This window comes from Zootermopsis nevadensis, unplaced genomic scaffold, assembly GCF_977971745.1.
Source record: "Zootermopsis nevadensis isolate Lab colony 2312 unplaced genomic scaffold, Znev_1.0 Znev_ptg000028l, whole genome shotgun sequence".
In the NCBI taxonomy this organism is placed as follows: domain Eukaryota; kingdom Metazoa; phylum Arthropoda; class Insecta; order Blattodea; family Termopsidae; genus Zootermopsis; species Zootermopsis nevadensis.
In genome coordinates this window covers 22,387,926-22,410,341 of record NW_028259160.1, presented here as the reverse complement: position 1 = coordinate 22,410,341, position 22,416 = coordinate 22,387,926, and the positions used below count along the sequence as shown (strand labels likewise).

The following is a 22,416-nucleotide window of genomic DNA, read 5'->3' as shown; positions in this document are numbered from 1 at the left end:
CTCCGGCCTTTCCCAAACATTCGCTCTCCTATGGGCCTACATCCCTACGCTTGCTGTTCCAGGAGCTTTATCGCCCCCAAACTTCCTACCCCCTCCCACAGGTTTTCAAAATTATTAGCTCTAATCTCACTGGCCTTGAGCACCTAAAGGCTTTAACTGTCATGCATCCCCGGGACTAGACCAAAGGGGCTTGTCCACCGAATGGGCTGCACCACCTCTGGGGCCCTCTGTCTCTGAGAACTCCCTAGGGCTTTCTTCACGATCTTGTTTCAGCCCAGATCGTGTTGACACTTATCGGTGGGCCTAGGAATAACATCTGCAGTCAGTAACTCGGGAACGTCTGGACGCATGTTTTTACAATTTCGGTGGTCTTGCAGTTATAGGTTAGATTAAACTTATGCTTCTAGTTTTCCTGAAATCGGTAATGAAACGTCAGGGATATTCAATGTCGTGTGGTGGAACGGTTAAAATTTCTACGTCATGATCCTCTGCGCATGCACAGTAACATCATATTGTTAAAACAGTGAACTTATTATCACAATAACACAAAAATTACCTCAGACAGCACTGTTGCCTTTATAACCATCATGGCACTTAGTTCCTTAGCTGTCCTAGTAACGCCATCGAAGATAATGACGTCATTGCTACTGATGTCCATCTGTACACGTGTAATAACTCAAGAATGACCAGACGGATTATGAAATTTTCCATCTTACTCCACGACGTCTTCGCGCGTGCTGACGCCAACACGGAATTTTGATGTATAACCCGTTGTTATTATTCGTCATCCCCCCCAATACACACATATTATATATATATAGCATATGATTAACAGAACAAATTGTGCACTTTTACACCGAAATTCTCGTAAACATTCTCCTCAGCTAAACAACTGGCCGTCTCTCGCCACTGCCTGTGAGATACTTACCGCTTGTATTCCACTCAGCGCGCTCGGCTGCCTTGATCTCTCCGCGCAGGCATTTCTCCACGTACGTGAGTGGATCGTAGTCGGCCGTGAGAACCTCGCGGAGCAGAGCGATATAAGCAATGGCCAAGCGTAGTGTGTCGATCTTTGACAGACGCTTCTCGTAGGGGAACGTGGGGACATGAACCCGCAGCTCGTCGAAGGCCGAGTTGATGCTGCTGAAACGATAACCACCCACCCCGCGCCCCACACGTTACAACAATGAAGATGTATTTCTTTTTTTCGAAGTTTTTTGGTGTCATTAAACCGGGAAAGATTATCATGAAGGCTCACTCAGTTCTGTTACTACGCGTTTTATATTGCACTGCACATGCGCAGTGCGATCGAGCACATGGCAACTGGTTACAAAGAACAGTAGAAAAGAAGTCAGGGGAGATATTATTCGTTGTTTATTCAACTGAATCAGCTATTTTTATGACGCATAATTTTTCAAGAATGCAACAATCGCGTTATAGCAGAACTGGTTGTAAGTCTCCGTAGCATATTCAACAAAGATACATTACAATTCTATCCTCCTCGCTGCAACCTAACCTAAAACAAAATAGGCCTGCCCAATCCTTTATGTTGTGCGGGCAACTTAGACAGAATTTGATCTGTATGCGGGCAACATGAAGTTCAATACATATAATTTGGTACATATAATAATATATATACCTTTATCTGCGTATTTCCTGTACATTACATATAATAAAAATATATTGATAATAATGTGAAAAATTTGTAAAAAAAAAATGCAATTCACAACCTAGGCTAGGGTATGTTTATTTTAACACACTTTTACAAAATGAATTAGTAATGTAATGTATCTCTCCATTAATAAAAAGTTCATAACCTTTTAAAAATATTATTACATTGATATTAACATGGGTGTGATCTTTTACACAGTAAGACTGGCAAATCCTTAACTAGCTACAGGTTGGGTGGGCCTGTCTCGAAAGATCTTTGTCGCATAACTACGTACAAAAAATTCTTATTTTCACTTTGTTAATCACAGAAGTAAGTCTATATTTAATGACAACAATTATTATAATAAAAGTTGTGATAATGGAGGAAATGATGATGGTGGTGATGACATAATCATTATTAATAACAATAAGAGTTCTAGCAATGGAAATGTATATTCTTTGGAGTATATTCTACCGAAATTAGAAAGGTATTCTTCACGTCATATGGTGGTTGATAACTTCAGTGGCCCAACAAAGGTAATATCAATTAAACAATTATATATAAGGCAACAACGACATTTTTCCAACAGTGCTAACAATTAATTATTGCAACAATGACCTCGGTTCACTCTGTTGAAACCTGGATGGTGTTAGCTCAGAGTTGTCCAAGTCCGTGGGCCAAAGGCAATGGATTGTCTAATCATGCTGGGAATAATGTGAATGTTAAAGCCCCGAGAGGCCGAAAGATCGGCCGAGGTCACCAGTGGGATGCATTATTTGAGGAATACCCAGGGGCGATTTCCGGGAAATCGCCCTGATGATAGAGGTAGAAGGGACCTCCGAAACGTCGGTAAATTTTACTAGACGACACGAAGCAGCAACCCTGAAGACAGCCAACTTCAGTCTCACAGCCGTGAAAACCTCAAATCCTTCATGATGATGTTGATAATTATAATAATAATAATGGAAAACAACAATATTAGAAGTAGGCCTGCACTAAAATTCCAAAGGTATTCCTCACGCCACACATCACAGGTAAGTTGAAATTATCACAGATGATGATGTCACTAAGTACAATTACCGTAACGCGACTGACGGCAGAATCACGCATCCATGCATAGAGGATCATGGGTAATGTGGACATCATTTTCTCACCTCACATATTTAATAATCCGATTCGTTTATATTAATGACTAAATGAAAGTACAAAGTACGATTTTAGACTAGAAACCAATGGCATAACGTCCATACCAAATTCCATAAAAATTCCTCAAGCCAGTCTCGACTTATTGGATGAAAACAGAAGCACATCGCGGGCGATAAGGTTATCAGGAAAATCACAGGAATAATAAGTTCAACAATGTTAGCCAAGGTCATTGTTGTAACAGTCTGATTAAATATCGGGTCATCCCGTTGTGTTCGCATCGATCTTATAGATGTATTGTTACAGTCCAGAAATTCTACAGCCCTGACAAGGGATTGTAGTGTGTGAAACCCTTATCGTTAGACTACGGAAGAATGCTGTTCAATAGAAATTACAGAATGTCTACTTGGAAAGAAATTATATTTTCCCGAGTGTGGGTAACAGGAAACTATTGTGTAAATTCCATAAGTGGTTACCCCTCCCCCCGGAGCCTCACATTTTGACTGGTGGTCGCTCGTGTGTGTGGGGGGCCGGGGGGCGGGGGGCAGGTGCCGACCTCAGCATCCTCTTGCGTTCCCGGATGTTCGCTGCGTGGCGCTGGATACGGTAAGGGCTGCCGCTCGGGTAGTACTCTGTTCCATCGGCTGCACTTCCGCCCAGATCGCCGGCCTGCTCATCTGCAAAAGAAAATCCACGAGCTCGATTAGCCCGCGGAACGTCCGGTGCGCATGCGCGAAGTAGAGGAGATTCCCATTGTATGAGTCTACTTCGGGTTGACAGTGCTGGTCTCTGTTGGTGCCTGAAGCAGTGAGGGCTGAGTTGTCAATTGTTTCCCAGCCGAAAATGGAGGAATCAAAGAGAATGGACTACTTTTTCATCCCAATTTAAATCCTATGGAACTTGAGAGATCAAGACGCCGAGAGTTCCGTCCGCCAGGACATCGCTCGCTGAAATCTTCATCGTTTCTTGTACACAACTATTTGGAACATGTCGTTTAGTCCAACACCTTTAATGTCTCCCATCATCGGCGCATTAACCTTCATTGCGCGCATGCGCGTAGTCTTATCACGAGATGGCGACCATAGATGTTTATTGCGACTCGCTAAAATCACGCAGATTTACCTGACCTGAAAAAAATGACCTTGGAAGGAGCTGAAGTCGGTACAGTGACGAATCCTGGTCGAGAAATAAGGCCTCGTGCAATACAACAGTAGGATAATACAGTGGTTTCAGAGGTCCTTGGTGCTTCCATCATCAGGGATACATCGCCCTGATGATGGATGCAGCAAGGACCTCTGAAACATCGATAAACTTCTACCAGACTGATTTCCACTAAAATCTCTTCCAGCTGACTTTTGGATATCGCATGTAAAATTAATTTAAAAGAACGAGCAGGAATATTTACGATGACATTCGATAAATTCGACCGTACACATCGATCATTTAATTAATACGGAGAGTGGAAAATAATAAATTTGGTAAGATCCGGTAAAATTTGACCTAAAGTCAAGGCAGACCGTCTCGGGCCCGATTTGAACACGGGACCTCCCGAGCACGAAGCAGGACAGTTAATCTAACGTTCCGGAGGTTTGCAATGGTCTATCGTTCATACAAGACTATGAGTTGTATCGATTGTCAATTCATCATGTGAATTCAATCGATTTATATATCTGTGTACATTAACTACAAATTTTAGAATCTGACAACCCTAGAAGACGAAATGTAAACTTTCGTAATTTTCCGTTCAAAACCAGAACGTAAATGTATAAAATATTGTTCTTATTACACCAATCACCCTCAGACCACCGTACACAGGTCTGTCCCATCTTGTGGATTGTTTTTTAATCCGACACGTGACCCTGGATGTATTTCGGGCTATAGAAAGAAGCGGGAAGTCTTTTTTCATAAGTTGGTATGAATGCACAGACAGTCGAAGTGAACTGCGAGGTAACATAACCTCAAACTTATCATAATGTCAGTACAGCTGATTAGGTGATGGCACAAAGGGTCAGATATCGACATAAGACGTTCTTGCCCTCTTGTCTGTGACACCAAAACAAAACACATGAGGGCACGCGTAATGCAATAGCCTTCCTTTGTCTCAACCCGCCTCGCGTTGTTCTTTTGTCTGTTTTCACATCTTGCCTCCAGGTTCTTATTAACTTCGCGTACAGTTGGTACGTTTAAAATGTTAAATAATATTTTTAAATTGTTTTTTAAAAAAAAATCAATATATCCTACATGAATTGTGACAACTTTTCGAAACATGCTTGTCGTTTATACAACTTTTAGGAATTTATATCCCTTTAAACCTGTTTCTCGAATTATAATCATCAGTCTTCTACACAGGGGCACACTAGAATGATGTTCGCGAACACCACAGGGGTGTACAAATGTTACAAACAAGGCATGAGGCATCATATTTGGCACAAAAATCAGTGTCGATTAAAACTATTCTCGAAATTAAAATTCTAGTACGTTTTAATTCCTACAAACATTTGTCGTCATTGTATTTTCTCTCACTGTCATGATTATTATCTTCAATATTCTTCGATTTAAATATATTTTTTGAACCCTTATTCTACAGTTGTCTGTTTAATGTGAATTGGCATCGTTTACAGGCGCTAAAAAGTTTGTTTTACTTTTCTGTATTTTTAATTTCAAACATAATATGAGCTGAAAATGTGTTATTTGCGGGATAAGAACAGGAAAGCTTCATTGTATTACACCACCAGGTGGATGGTTGTAGGTAGTGACGGCGAAGCCACTGTTCATTGATTTTAATGGTCCATGGCGTAATGTTCGAACAGAAAAAATTCTTTATGGTAAGTTTTCAGTTTGCTTATACAATGACGCGTTATCAAGTATATGAGATGATAGCTTGTACACAAATTAAAATTCTGGATATTTATGTTTTGCAAAGAGGATTAGATTATGTTTTATTTTTTTTAGTGTTCTGTCTGACGACAGGTCCATATGAACAGGATCCTTCCATCCTTTTCTCGGACTGGGACCTGTTCATATACGTTCTTGGCAGATGATCCAGAAGTGGTTTGCCATTGCCTTCTTCTGTGTGTGAATGGAGTAATTGTTGGGATGCCACGGAGGAAAACTCCGTGTTGCCTAGACCACGGCCTTGCCCAACACAAGTTATAAATTCGGGCACCGCCGGGAATCGAACCCGAGACCCCAGGATTACAAGGCCAGCGTTCAAACTCTGAAAATTCTGTCCTGGGTTCGAGTCTTGAGTGAAGATTTTTTTACGTAGTTCGGAAACGAAGCATCGGCTTCGAGAACAGACCTCTTTAGCGGAACAAAGGCTACACAAAGCCAGAATTATTTCTTTTCGAGAGGTTAGATTATGGAGATAAAAGCTACAACCTCGAAACAAAGTCCTCGTTCGTGGTCTGGCACAAAATGTGTTTTCCTTTAGGTCTATCGAAAACTAATTGCGGTAGATAATTTCGTCAAGATATGTGAAATAAATATGATAGTTATTCTGTCAAAATTTCCCTTTTTTGTTGAGAGATCAATTTACAAAATTATACTATAATGAGACTAGACCTCGGGCTTCACTTTAAAGAAAAACATATTATGAATCACAATTAACATGTCTAATGTATAAGGAGAAATATATTTATTTGCAGAATATTGTTTATTCCATCGCGTATTAGTTCAAATGTTTATATTTTCTCGTTAAATTGCGTTTCGCTGTGATAATGAATAAGTCTTAGGGTCAGCTTTTAGAATAAACGGGAATTTATTTAAGACAAGAGAGTTTTTTAACACGAAAAACTGTAATTTGCTGAATTGTTTGTTATGCAAAAGACTTACCCATAGGCTTTAAAGGCTCACATGTAGAATTTTTATCTTAAATACGTACGACATCGCTTTACGTCAAAGGCGAAGACGAGATTTTATAATTACATACTCAAAAATAATTAATGTTAATATTCTTTAAGAAAAACGTTTTTAAGTTAGTTTGAACTTCCCGTCCCACTGATAGGCGTAGTTAAATATTAACGTCTGTTTCTAAGTAAGAAAAGAATATCAGAAATTTATCAGTAAATAATTTTAATTTATTTTTAAAATTTAGGTAATAGAGTGTTCATAAAAAATTTTGAAAGTATTTTGGGGTGCGTGTGTGTCTGCACCCCACTTATAAACGAGTCACATTTGTTAGCTACGGTTCCAGCCAGTTAATATCTCAGTCTGCAGTTGTCAATCTGTCAAGTTTGACGAAGTGGACTGTGGATTTCAAAACAAAATGCGAAGCTCCCGTCTCGTAGAGAATAAGTGTTTGGTAAACCCGCGTTTAGCTCCGGGAACGCATAAAACAACTGACGATCAACTAGCGACATTTCACAGATGCCCATTCACTCGAAAACACAACGTTGAATCAACTGGATAGGTTAGGAAAATCACGTGACGTAGAACCAAGGGCTGCTACAGATCTCAGTTGTTTGCCGGAGACAAGTTTCTTACAAATTCGCTCTTAGCCGAGAATCTGTTGCATTACGATATGACATTACGTGACATAGAGAGTGGGAATTGGAAAATTAATTCTGTTTCCAAGGTGAATAAGTGAATCATCCTTTACCTTTCATGACGACAAAGTAAAATTCGGACCGCACGTTTCCAAGAAAAACAGTACAGTCATTCATTATCAGATCAACAGAACACCACGACAACATAGTTTTATATGAAGAAATATCGCGAGAGCCTTGTGTCATTCTTCGTTGCAACGCCACAAAATCAGGGGTTGACACAATTGAGAACATTGTAAATAAATATCTTGCAAGACGAACTACAAACAGAAGGAATTTCGCCTGACGAAGATCCTTCTGGGTAGAACTCTGTAAAGGATTTTCCTTGTCTGCAGAGTCGAAGAATCTGCGTATCTCTGAAATAAATTAAGAAACTTCGAGAAAACGATGCACAGTGTCCCCGAAATATATATCACAGTCACAGGGACAGAAGAATTAGAACTGTCTCTGATTTTGGTCCCCCCCAAAATAATCACTCGAATCAGGAGACGGTGCCAAAACTGCACTGAAGAAGTTTGAATGCAGGGAGAAGCAGTGCACGTCTAACTAGTCAGACAACAAAGTCTGATGACTCAAAACTTTATTCTAATAAGATAGTGTAGTTGCGTCATATTGTAATTTATTAAATTAAAATTATTTGGTTTTCCGTCAAATCACAATGTATTTAAAATAAGATAATTAAAATAATTAAAATATCATTCTGTGTTCCATATCGAATAATCGATTTACAATTGGAACAGTTACAACATGTTTCGGTTTCATTAAACCATCATCAGGTGTAAAATTATTAAAATAATTAAAATATCATTCTGTGTTCCATATCGAATAATCCAATTGTAAATCGATTATTCGATATGGAACACAGAATAATATTTTAATTATCTTATTTTAAATACATTGTGATTTGACGGAATAACCAAATAATTTAATTTTAATTTATTCGAATAGTTGTGAGTTTTCTTTCTAATTCGTGGTAGATATGAATGTATAATTTCAAATGTCTTACCACCACGTGAACTGTACACGTCGCAGAGAACAAATTTTATAATAGAACTCCCCAAAAGGATATCGAATTTCATGAAACTTCGTTCGGCCATTGTCTAGATCTTATTGGTTGGAGACAGACCGACAGAAAATTTGCCAATTTTAGTTTCAGAACGTTTCCAAGTGCATTAGTTTATAAATTACGTAAACTTTTCATAAAATATAACTGCATTCCTGTATTTTCCAAGCTTTCTTATATTCAAGGTCAAATCGTAGGCAGGAGAGAACGTGGTCACAAATCATTCTCTGTGTAATCGTGAGTCAATATTTTCCTCATACACGAGTTAACTCGGTCAGAGGCCGCGTTTCGACCTCAAGAGTTCATCATCAGTGACTAAAACATTGATTTATTAGTCTGTCTATTAAATCATACAATTCGTAACAAACCATCGTCTTATGAATTGTATGATTTTAACAGACAAAGACTAATGAATTAATGTTTTAGACAAAGCTGCTAGTAGTCTACTTGCTCACCTGACACGCCCAGGTAAGGCAGCTGTTGGACCGAGCTGCCTCCCGTGTTGCGGCCTGCATACGCACAGGAGGGTAGCTCCCCCAGGTCGTCGTCACTGAGTTCCGCGCCGAGGAAGCTGTTGCTCATTTGGTGATGGTGGTGCAGGCTGCAGGAAGGCGGAGACGATGACGACGAGCTGTCGGCTCTGGACGTCGTGACGCGCGAACTGCGAGCCACGTCTTCGTAACCTCCGAAAACATTGCTCTCTCCTGTAGACGACGACATTCGGGTGGCGACTGGCGCTGCCGGGGGTACGCGACCCTTTATATAACCCGCGCAAGGGACTGGACGGGGCGGGGGATGAAGCTTCTCAACCCCGCAGTTCAACCTTCGAACGATTCAGCGGTCAGAGAAGTAAAATGTCAGCGGAAATTATAGGACCGACGCCTGTTAAAAACGCAACTTTGATATGAGAGAGAACGCCCCGGAGACAGCGCGTATTTAGAACGTCAGAGGCTTAAGAAATTTTTTTTCTGAATTTCCCCCCACAAAGTCGAGCGATAAGCAAATTGGAAAGGATCGTGGATCTTATTTAAAGTAGACGCTGTTACAGAATAAAACCACGTTTTTTGACTTCGAAACCAAACGTCTAGTAGGTGGAGTTTTTAGCAACATTTTTCCGTATTTTTAGAGATTCCCGGTTGCCCGCGAAATTTCAGCCATGAAATCGTCTACCCTGGTAGGTTAATCGTCGTATCGCCATATTTACGTCTCTGTATCTCGAACACTCGTCACTGCTCGAGGCAGCGTCTCTCACGGACATGAGACTGGATCACGTGACTTATTATGAGTCCGATCTCGTTGAAATTTCATTATTTTGGGCTTTCGACTGAAGAATATGATGAACAATGCAGGAAGAAAAAAAAGAAATTATATGTATTAAAGAATTTTAATGCAATAGGAAATATTTTCACGTGTTCTTAAGCTTTTGAGGGAACATGTGGAAACAGACAACAGACGTCCACTGTCCTTAAAATAACGTAACGCCACCCAAATGAATAAATTGTTTTATCTAACATAAATAAATAAATAAATATATAAATGGTTTTGTGGTCAGCCATAAAGATGGGCCGGGGTTGGACAGTGAATTACGGAATTAAATGTGGTTTTTAAGCTCTGAAATTACTCTAACTTTATATTTTACAGTAACAAAAGAGCAGCTAATCCATTCTGACATCATCTCACATTTTCTCAAATATTTTAACCGATAATTTCCTTCGTTTTTAGTTTTCTCACTAAAATGATTCTCCCTCCACAGAATCGTAACTCACACGATTAATAAAACCGTTCATCACCGTGTTAACAAAAGTCCCTAATTGTTTAATTTTAACCGTCTAATCACAATAAAATATTTTATTAAATATTAAAATATTAAAATATTATTACTACAATTGACATTTAATATTTAAAATATATATTAAAATGATGCTCTTTCTATCGAAATGTTCGATTTACAATTAGAGTATCATCTCATGAAAAATCCCTAAAGCAATTTCCCACGCGATCTTTAATAATATTTTAAATACAGTGCAGCCGAACTCTTGAATAACCCATCGCCTTTCCTGAGTAAAATTTTAGTAATCATTTCTAATCTCTAAAACGCGTGCTACGTGCTCTGTCCATCTCATTCTCCTTGGACTGATTACGCTGAAAAATAATTTGGGGCATATTTGGTGAATTGTCTATAAATTAGGCTTGACGATATAGGTCCTTATTAGGATGTTCATATCTCGAGGTCATTGTCAATGTTTGTCTCGTAAGTCCTTACATTATCCTGAGCAAACTTATTTTCGAAATAAACCCTACGATTACGTCCTTCAATTATTGTGAGACCAAGTTTCACACCCACGCAAATTAAAAATATCCCAGGCACATTTTTGTTCTTATAAACGTTAAGATTTTGTTTTCAACACGATCTGTGACTAGAAGAGAAAATATATTCTGAAATATTACGCTCCCCTCAAGACACTCTCAAAATTTGTAAACTTCGAAGGAAATAAACCCGATTTTCCTTTTGGAACAGTAACTTTATCTACGAATTAGCCCAAACCTGATTTAAAACACGAAACTGGGCCATTCAGATAAAATTTCACATTTATTTTGGTCCAGGACACTTAACCCTAGATCTTTTCAGGACAAAATCCTTGAGATGTGACTCAAAATCTGGAACATACGCCGCTTTTGAGCGTTCATTTTGGCCTCACGCTATTGGCTGAGAGGCTCATGGGGGAGGGGCTGGCCGACCAACCAATGGGGCGACGTTGGAAGCTGTGATTGGTCGAATGAGGAGTGCAACTGACATGAGGATCAATACAGCAGGGAAATAATGGCGAGCAAAGCTGAGATCGATGTCTCAACTACCAGACATCAGCAATGACGTGAGAAAATGGAATAAATTTGGGATTTTATTAATTTAAAACGTTTTTACCTCATTTCTTCCTTTCTGACATACTGTTGTTAAGAAAATAATATTTTACGATACAAATACGAACCACATAAGTGAGGTTAAATCTGAATCTGAAAGCAAATTTACAATTCTGATTCTGTTGATTGACAACCAAACGTAGAACGCGAACACACGGTCACATTGAGGGCCATTCCATTCCAAAATGTGCCCAAAATTGGGCTGGAAGGCCTATTGGCTACTATTATTTGGAGCACGTGTCTGTGTCATTATTAAATACGTTAAGTTGCAAGTTTTTAATTATTATTTTACGAGATGATAATGTTGCGTCATATGTGATGATTATAATTCTTTATTTTAACCGTCCAATCACAATAAAATATTTTATTAAATATTAAAATATCAAAATATTATTACTGTAATTAACATTTAATATTTAAAATATATTAAAATATATTAAAATGATGCTCTTTCTATGGATATGTTCGATTTACAATTAGAGCATCATCTTTTTCACGACATGTTTCGGTTTTCAATGAACCATCTTCAGGTGTTTAGTCGATATAAATTTAAATGTAAATTCTAAATGCAATTCTTCGTCAGATGTCCAATAAATATTGGATATTGGACATCTGACGAAATTTATATCGACTAAACACCTGAAGATGGTTCATTGAAAACCGAAACATGTCGTGAAAAAGATGATGCTCTAATTGTAAATCGAACATATCGATAGAAAGAGCATCATTTTAATATATTTTAAATATTAAATGTTAATTATAGTAATAATATTTTGATATTTTAATATTTAATAAAATATTTTATTGTGATTAGACGGTTAAAATAAACAATTATTATTTTACACCAAAACGCGATTATAAATTAAGTGTTAATTTTTAAAATCGTCTGTTTCCCCAGTAACATCGAGAGAGTCTTGTAACACTGTTGCATACCTCGAATATCACCGAATCATCATGGCCGATGGCCGCAGTTTTTTTATCAACATTCACGCTGATAAAATTCATAATTTTCCTTATTTGGATCTAACTTGTATCATTATATCACTTTATCTTATATAACTTAAACGTAATAGTTCAATGATATTTATTTTAAAAGTACGATTAAAAAAATAATATCTTTATATATACAAAGATTTAATAACAGATTTAGAGACACGTCTGGGCTATTATTCATACGAGATTAACAACTGGGTTACAATGGGACGTATATAAGCTATCTGTTTTTGTTAATCAGTCCCGCCACGCCGTGTGTGCATTTCCTAACTTGTTATTTAAAAATCCTTTTATTTTCCCATCGTAAACGTAAGATTCAATTTCGTGCTGATTAAAACTCACACACAGTTAATTTTAAATGTTCACAAATCCCGAATCAAAGCTATTGAACTTCAGTTTTCGAAAAACCAAATGGCCAGGGGTTATAAACGAGTTATATCGTTCAAAGCACGGAAATGTTTAAAACGAACGTAGTTGTTTCATAGATTAAGCCTACTGTTTATAATTTTTAAAGGTCAGGTCTGCAGTCGGACGTCCGTGGTTTAAAATCTCTTACAGGATGCTGTGTCCGCCCGGAATTTCTTAACGACAGAGAAAGAGCCTATGTCTCCCTTTTCATGAGAATCCTCTCTTTTTAATCCGTAACTGCGATTACTGTAACCATCGGACAACAAACAATCGATCTGAAATCGTGGATCACAGTCGAAGTTTGAGGGTCGGGGGGGACACCCGTTATAAGTGTGACGTCTAATTGTGCAATTCAAAAGCCACGTCTCTCTCTCTCTCTGTCTCGTCCCCGCTGCAAACATTCGCAAGTTTTATCGCTTTCAATTTGTCAGCAGACGTATTGTTACCGACATATTGTGTGGTATCGAGCATAATGTGTTTACTCTGCGGTCCGCGCCACGCGCCTAGATTCTTCACACTCGGCTTCCTTAACAAGCTTGTCATCGCGGGGAGGTTTGCAATGGGACAGCGGTTCGCGAGCACCACGCGGCAAGTCTTCGTGATCCCGACAGCCAATGTCAGACAACTAACTCATCCGGTAACCAAGACACAGCTTAAGACGCGAAAGTTTATGCCGTGTTTGATTTTGTTTGAAATTCTGTTTCATTTACAGAGAATCCAAACGTAATTAACAAAATCCATGGGGCAGAGTCCTAGTACAGACGATGGTAATGTGCTCAGCTATTCGTAGAAATTGCCGGAGATAAAGCTGGCTTCAGCTTGAAGCTGCTCTCTTATCTTAATCCACAGCAGAGAATAAGAATGAATGGACCATTATCTCCACACCGAACGTCCATGTGACTAATCCTGCTTTGTAATCAGGAGGTCCCAGGCGCGTCTAAAGGCTGGGATAGTAGACTCACCTTAAAATGAACAAAAGAAACGTTTCCTTCCGAATTTTCACCAATTCACTCAGAATATTTCGACGCTAAAGAGTTTAGACGGATGAAATATTTATCCCCACGACGTCTTTTCAGATAAAGCTTTGAACCTAAGCACTGGAAGCTGGAAATCACCTGAAGATGGCACAATCTGTGAATATCGAAAATTCCTACTAGCTATGTGTTAAGTTTAACAACATTTCGGATTAAAATTGGTCCGAACCGTGGTACTTTTCCAAACTAATTTTTTAAATAAGCCCGAATGTCCTACTTTAAGGTATACAGACTTCGACCGAGACATTTTTTATTTTTTTTCCCAAAAAATACGTAAAAACGAAAGTTTATTTCTGTCTTCGAACGAAATATCGCAAGTCTCGCGGTCTTTGCCCGAGTCTGCTCATGTATCGGCGTTAACTCAGAATCTTACGATCTCACTCGAAACAATATGGAGGCAGCAGGGACCTCTAAAACGTTATTAAACTCCTACAAGACTACACGGCCATCATATGAGAATAAATCACTTGAGAAATCTATACGTAGATGGGAGGATAATATTAAAGTGGGTTATAAATGAACAGAGTCTGCTTGGATTCGAGTGGCTAAAGATTCGGTCCAGCGGCTGATTGCCGTGTTTAAGATAATGCATCTTCAGGATAAATTAGAGGTGGGTACTTTCTCGAATAGATGAGCGACTATAAGCTTCTTCTTAAGAAGCAGTGTAGAGCTGAACAAGGTCTTGTGACCTGCATTCATAGGGTCAATCGGTCCCTACGTCTTGTGAACACCAGAAGTTGTCCCTTCAATCAGGCTCCACATTTTGAAGCGAGCTCTGAGAGTGACGTGGTTGTCCTCAGGCAAACAAAACACGGCAGATTAGCGCTCTCGTCGATTCCCATACGCCTCGGGGATTATACATTCATGGCCCGGCCGCGATGTTTGGGTGAAGCACGTGGCCCCACCAAGCGGTCGCGTGACCTCAGCCGATGCGGGCCAAAGGGGGCTAAGTCGCGGTCACGCTTAGGCCTTGTAATTATTTACTGAAATTGGCATTCGGGAGTTCGGAAATTAAACGTTGTCGCGCGCGCACACGGCCACTTATCAGTGACAGTCCTCAGTTTGAAGCCCGTCTCCCTCTCTCTCTCTCTAAAAAAAATTGATCGGATTTTAAACATTTGGCCGACATTTTGAAAAAAAATTGGCCCCAAGAAAAGTGACAGACGATCGTCGACATGGCAGCTACTCGAAAATCAGAAGGGAACACCTTAAAAAATGTCTACAAGAATACAATTATGATGATAATACGCGTTTGATAAAGATATTTAGACCTAGAGTTTCGTAATCTTGGTGTTTACTGTCACGTTTACAGTTCGTGCCGACACGGGAAAAGGTCTTACGCCTAGGTTAGGATACTTGATTTTTGATCACATGATTGTATAGAACGAAAAAAAAAAAATTTCGAAATTTTAGTGAGATGATAATGTTGCGTCATATTGTGATGAATTATAATTGTTTAATTTTAATCGTCTAATCACAATAAAATATTTTATTAAATATTAAAATATATTAAAATAATGCTCTTTCTATCGAAATGAGCATTATTTTAATATATTTTAAATATTAAATGTTAATTGTAGTAATAATATTTTAATATTTAATAAAATATTTTATTGTGATTAGACGGTTAAAATTAAACAATTGAAATTTTAGTGGTTAAACTGTAAACATGATTACAGATTTTGTGAGAAACTAATCGTGTTTCCTTCTAGACCGTGCGGAACCTTTTTGAAACGCTATTCTGAAACTCAAATCGAATATTCTGCTTGCTTACGTAAGAGTATTTTTAAATGTTCCAGTCAATTCAAATTCGGAATTCGTCCTCTCTCAGAAATTATAAATCCTGGGCGAGATATCAGCGTGACGCAACACAGGACAGAAATTCGAGGGCGAAACATCCAGACCTTGGGCGAGATTCGAACCCAAGGCAGTTGGACCTAGAGCTCGTGATACGCCTGTGCTGTTACCATTCGGAAGTATTCACAGTTTTACGCGACAGGAATTAGTTTTGAACCACAAAGTCCGCGCATCGATCAGCTGCGTCTGAACTCAGATACTGACCAATGCTTTCGGAGGAAATTACTGCTTCCATCATCAGGGTTATGAATAAGCCGCGCGTGGAAAGGTTCTGGTATATAAAAGCGTAAGTATTACATAGCAGACATCAGACAAATTATAAGAATTATAAATTTATCTTTTCTTCGTGGTTCAGGAGGGTTTTTAAATTTATTTTTTGTAATCTAGTTATGTACCTTACGGTGGTCTAGCGGTCAGAACACTAGTCTTGTAAGCCTGGGGTCCCGGGTTCAATTCCCGGTGGTGCTCAAATTTATAACTTGTGTTGGGCAAGGCCGTGGTCTAGACATCACGGAGTTTTCCTCCGGGGGCTTCCCCGGTTTCTCCGTGGCATCCCAACAATTACTCCACTCACACACAGAAGAAGGCAATGGCAAACCACTTCTGGATCATCTGCCAAGAACGTATATGAACAGGTCCCAGTCCGAGAAAAGGATGGAAGGATCCTGTTCATATGGACCTGTCGTCAGACAGAACACTACAAATAAAAATAAATAATCTAGTTATAAGAAAGGAGTCCCTCAGGTCATCAAACAGTCGACAGTGTGATTATAAGACAAAGTTTTGAGGTGGGGGTTGGACACATGGGCCTGCCTCGTCGTGTATGTTTAGGGTTGATGTAACGAAGTAGCCTTGATATTCTGAAGGTATTTTTGAAGAAAGGAGGGGATAAGTTGAAGATGAAGTTGGAAGGTATCTCAAGATCTTACGTAAAACTGTTCTTTTGGACTTATGAGTAATTATAAAATTATGACGTTTTTAAAATTGGATAATTGTTTCGTAATCAGGTAAGAAGGGGGAAAGTGGACAGAAAATCCCTACTAGGGGGGCCCAACAGATGCGTTTTCTATAATTCAGACAGAAAACCAAAAGAATAATTTTACACACTGTAAAAAAAAACTGTTTTTAAACAGAATATGAGACGAGTTGTTAAGTTGCCAGTAAAATGAAAAATGAAACTTTTTCTGAGTATGAAAAATGTATGTTTCATTTTCTATGTGAAAATTCTGAATCTCTTACACAGGAACTACGGAGTAAGCGATAACTTCCACTAAGACTGTACGAGATAAATTATTTCATCAACAAAACTCGGTAAAATAATTCTCATTTCACTAAATAAGCTTTTATATCGCACCACAGAAAAGTGTCTGCTTATCGCTATCAGGTTTCGTGATGGTAATTCCAAAAAATTACGTTCGTCGAATTATCAGAAATTTTATAAAAACTAACCACGGCATTTTCGCTTTACTCAGTAGACCACAAAACCTGGTCCACACGTTTCTTTAAAAAAAATTGCAAAATTATGAAAACAGATTATATCTCCCTGATGATGGAGGCAGCAATGACCTCCGAAACGTCAGTAAACTTGTACCAGACGACACGAAGCAAGACACCCATCTTCAAGATTTTAGAGATTCAAGAAAGAATAAAATAAAATTCAAGAAATGCAAGTCTGTTGGCTCGACCTTTAACCTTCTGGCCACATCGGACTAAAAGAATCTTCCGGGAGCTTCGAATCTAACCGCCATACGAGCGGCCCCTAAACCTTGAGGCTCGTTCTAATAACATGGCGGTATCTTGTTACAACGGTAATGAGATTTTTTCAGTAATTTCCAGCGAATAATTTTGTCCAATCAATTGCTTAATTTTCCCTAATTAGCGACTGAATACGGTAATACAGGATTGCAAACGTTAAGATGACTAAATTTAAATATTCGTATTTCTGAAAATAAAACACGTACTGGAATGACAAAGTCGAAATCTGGACACCAAATACAATTAAACAACGCGAGTAACTTATTATCTAAAGCTTTCACGTTGACAAATATTAATAACATATTCTCTGGCCGCCTTCAGCAGTGTCAATTGGTGATATGACGGATTATCCTGATGATAATAACACGTATATTTATTTATATTTCATTTGAGGACGTCCTTTTCAGTATCTCAGTCGTTTCGAATGAAAGAATGACAGTGAATCATGAATTGGAAAGGATATGGAAGGAAACGGTCGCGGTCTAATTTATTTTCCTGGAGTGAGATTGTCCCTGAAACGTCGTATTTTAATCAACTGATGGCCCGAGAGTATTTAGTCGATGAAACATTACACAGGGTTTCTGGAGCTCTGTGGACTGATCTCCATCTTCAGGGTTGAAGATGGAGACAATAATTCGCATCTACAGAATCCAACCCAAAATATCATATCCGAAAACATAAAAATCTCACTGTTATCTTAGTCGCAGGTACGTTTACCCCTAAAGCTCTGATCTTCACAAAAAAATCTTTTATAATCGTTCGTAACGCAATATTTAAATCAAATTCCTCCAGTTACATTCGAATTTTACTGTTATCTCAAAACTCTTTTAAATTCCTCTGACTCCCTCAATGGAAAATTGTTCAATCGTCTAATAAATAAAATCATAAAATCCACGACGTTTCGGAGATGGTACTCTGTCTCCGTCTTCAGGTAGACCTACTCAGTCCGGAGATAGGGATTAGCTCTTTCGATTGGACCCAACTGAGAAGGTTTTATCTGAAGACGGAGATTATTCACATCTCCGAAACGTCGTGGATTTTATGATTTTTTTTATTAGACGATGGAAAACATCCAGATAATTCTTTACTTTGTCTTAGCAGTTCTGAGGTCAACCTGCCACACCATTTCAATATTTATGTTTATTTCTAATTCACGTATGAAATATATTCACTGGAATTAGCTCTATAACCCTCAACCCTAAGCATTTAATACATCAGCAAAGGCTGGGATTGTATTTACGTGTGCATACAAACACCAACGTGAATAGAATAATCAACCTATTAACTTTTCGATAGGTCGAGTCCCTTTTCAAAACGACCATTAGTATCACTCCCCTAAGTATTTTATTCATTTAACGACTTTACTCGTTAATAGCGTTAAAGGATATGAATGAGAAACATCCTAAGTGAGATGATGTGTTTGTGGACTGATTAAAGCCTACGGCTAGGATTAATATTCGGCCGCCATTTCTCTCGGATTTGGTTGGAAAACCTGACGGTAGGACACCGCTCCAAAGACCGAGGTGCAGGTGGTAGGATAATATTAAAATGTGGTGATAAAGAAGGATCTTGAAAATTAAGTGGACTGATAAATTAAAATTAAATTATTTGGTTATTCCGTCAAATCACAATATATTTAAAATAAGATATTTAAAATAATTAAAATATCATTCTGTGTTCCATATCGAATAATCGATTTACAATTGGAACAGTTACAATTATTCGATATGGAACACAGAATGATACTTTAATTATTTTAAATATCTTATTTTAAATATATTGTGATTTGACGGAATAACCAAATAATTTAATTTTAATTTAATAAATCACAATATGATGCAACTACACTATTTTATGGACTGATAGAGTCTGGCTGAGAGTCTATTTGCTTCTCACGAACGCCAAATCCCCGTGAAGCTGCTAACTCAGTTAGCGACGCTCTTGACTTAAGATGGCTGGCCGGTGGCCTGCGGCCCATTTCGAGGGCCACTGCCCCCGCCAGGCCCATGTTTCACAAGCAGACAACAATACAACGGAAACAATCACGCCATCTCAATGCAAGAGCGGCTCATGGTGGCCAGGGCACGTGGCGACCAGCTGTGCCACGTGCTGACTGCCCCTGACAGGGGGGCGGAGACCTCCCGACCGACGGGTCGGTGATTTACAAGCAGCACAATAGATTACAGAGCCGCGCTGTTTAGCTTACAGGCGAAATTCGTTGAATTCAAGACGAGATTTGAAGGCGACCCTGGCGGGAAACATGGCAACTATTATTATTATTAATTATTAGCTTCGAAACAAGGACTCTGCTCGAAGGCGATAGTAATTATTTCAATGGGTAAAGACTGCACGTCACAGGTTTTTTAAAAAAAAATCTTCACTTTATGTTTTAGTAAAAACTGAACCACGAACTACAAGCAAGATTATGGTGGCAAAGTTTCGCAGATATTCGTAAGCTACTGGCATTCACCTTTACTGAACTAAAAATATAAATAAATTTTACTCGAGACCCACATCTCGAAAAGTAATTGTAACCATTACAGAAACATCATCTCTCTTTTTTCCTATTTCATACTCGCTCGAGATTAATTTTGCTATTTTTCTGTTATATTTATTCGTATCGGATGAAACCGAGTTCGCTCTGTTACCACAGAGCGAACTTTCATTACGTTATAACACCAACTGATTCACAGCACATCAAATTACAGAAGAGAATTAAGAACACGCGATATTTACGTATATTCAGAAATTAAACTGTAAAAGAATGTGTACGTGTCGTTGGAATGGATTTCGGAGACATCGTGAACCATCATTTGCAGCTACAATTCATTCTTCAGGTACTAAAATTGTTAGTTACGACTATTCCTTAACCAATCACACTTCTTATTAAAATTATGTGATATTCTTGATTTTAAGAGGCACTTTTTCATGTTTAAATATCCGAAGTCATGCGTCTTACAATCGAGGGAATAAGATATTTGTCACTGAACAGTGGACATAAAAGTTGTTCATCCTAACCTAAACTAACCTAACATAACCCAACCTAAACTAACCTAACCCAACCTAACCTAACCTAACCTAACCCAACCTAACCTAAACTAACCTAACATAACCCAACCTAAACTAACCTAACCCAACCTAACCTAACCTAACCTAACCTAAACTAACCTAACATAACCCAACCTAAACTAACCTAACCCAACCTAACCTAACCTAAACTAACCTAACATAACCTAACATAACCTAACCTAACCTAACCTAACCTTTCTTCGACATTTACCTCGTGTTAATTCCACACGCGCGTTTAGCCGTTTACCCCTGAAGTTCGTCTAGCCCGCGACACGCCCCGACCTACAGTCACACGATTTCCGTTCAACAGCCGAACGCACCAAACAACGGACCTCCCTGTTCCATTCTTTCGAAAGAACAAGGCAGAAGACTCGGCCCTACACCCCGAGGACCAAGGCCCTTTGTAGCTCGAGGCGCGTGACAAATTCCCACTGTATTATCTTCTCAGTGACTGCAAAATTTTACAATGGCTGTAATTACCATTACGAATGTTTGTTTTAAAAGCAACGAGAATTATTTTCAAACAGAATTAATCCAACCAGAGGATTCGCACGTAAACCTGGTTTATGTAGGAGCCCCTCTGGTTAAAAGATGTCAGATCTTCGTGCGTGCGAAACATTTTGAAGGCAGTGAAACATATAAGCAGTTCTGCAGTAATCACCGAAACGTCTTAACCTCTCGGTCTCTGTCTGAACGACTTTCAATTTGCTTTTGACTCAAATTACATCTTACGAATGTCAAAATGTCGATATATATATTATTCTTGTTAAACGATGATGTTCCTGCTACCGACGTTCTTGAGAGAGGGTTTGTCTTGTCTGAGTGACACCGATCTCGTCCGGAAAATTTGTAAGCAACTGAGAATTTCGATGTGATGTTTGATTTTTGTATCGTACTGACGAAATTGAATGGACAGACCTTGCGTCTCTGAATTATACAAAGGATGGAAAATAAATTATATTTTTCATCATTATTAATAAATGTGGTTCTACTTACATCCGCGTTAAAACCTCAAGAATTAAGAGTAAAAATTTTCAATTTTTGGAATATCCGCGGTCGTATTGCGTCACTCTATTGCTGTGGTGCGCCACGACGTTTCGGCTGCACTGAAAATTCTTATGAAAATATCATTTTCTCACGTTATTCTTTGATAAACGAATCCTTCGGCCTATCAACTCACCCGCAGTAGTAATTTTCAAGTGCCTAGATTTTTATAAGGTAAGGATTTGTATGTAGATATATTTTTTGGTCATGAAGCGAAATTTGGTGCTGTCTTTGACAAATTAAGACATCAGGATTACTAATTAACGTGATAAAGACCAATATTCTATAAAAATTTTGAAACCTCTGTAACTTCTATGCAAGAAACTATTGATTGTATTAAAAGTATTATACGAAGGCTTATTTAACATGCAAATGATTAAAAGAAATCTTCAAAACAACAGCACGAATAGGACTAAAATGGCGGTCTGTTGCATTGGTACGTTTAGCTTTCCGAGTCTCCAGGGAATACGGAACTTGGTGCTGACAACGGCTCGTTCTAGACCTGCGCGAAATTCCACCCAGCCAGTTTTATCTCCCTGCGCTGTTGGAAACCGCAGGTCCACTCGAGAAATGTCGGAAACAGATGACAATCGTATCGATCCGCGGCGACACGACCGCGTATTTCCAAACCTTACACGAATTCGACCACGTCCTGGCGGCGTACAGAACAACGCTGTATCAGTGAATTGCACGAACAGTGGATTTATCGGTTTCTCGTAAAGTCTTAGAGTAAACAGCAAATTATTTCTTCTTACGGATATAACCAACTGATCTTTGCAATGCAGAAATCGCGTTTCGTTTAACGTAAGAACTTAATATTTATAAACGTCAATTATTTATAAAAAATTAGGCTTACAAAATGTCTATCCGTTCACCGAGGTAAATAAGATTCCCTTTCAAAAACGTAATACAACGTGAAAACTGGTTCTGAAC

General features: G+C 38.6%; 1 protein-coding gene across 6 annotated transcripts in view; it reads right to left on the bottom strand.

Annotated features, from left to right (window-relative positions):
• The window catches only part of Fer2 (basic helix-loop-helix domain-containing Fer2), a 28,307-nt gene that overhangs the window by 3,894 nt on the left and 1,997 nt on the right, over positions 1-22,416 (bottom strand). Inside the window, exons 2-4 of one of the 6 annotated variants that reach the window (XM_087357279.1) lie at positions 8,860-9,227; positions 3,291-3,471; positions 929-1,143 (exon numbers count right to left, since the gene is read on the bottom strand). In XM_087357279.1, coding sequence (XP_087213405.1) covers positions 929-1,143; positions 3,291-3,471; positions 8,860-9,124 — 661 coding nt within the window. In that variant the 5' untranslated portion in view covers positions 9,125-9,227. The other 5 variants (XM_022067975.2, XM_022067976.2, XM_022067977.2 and 2 more) reach the window with 5 other exon arrangements.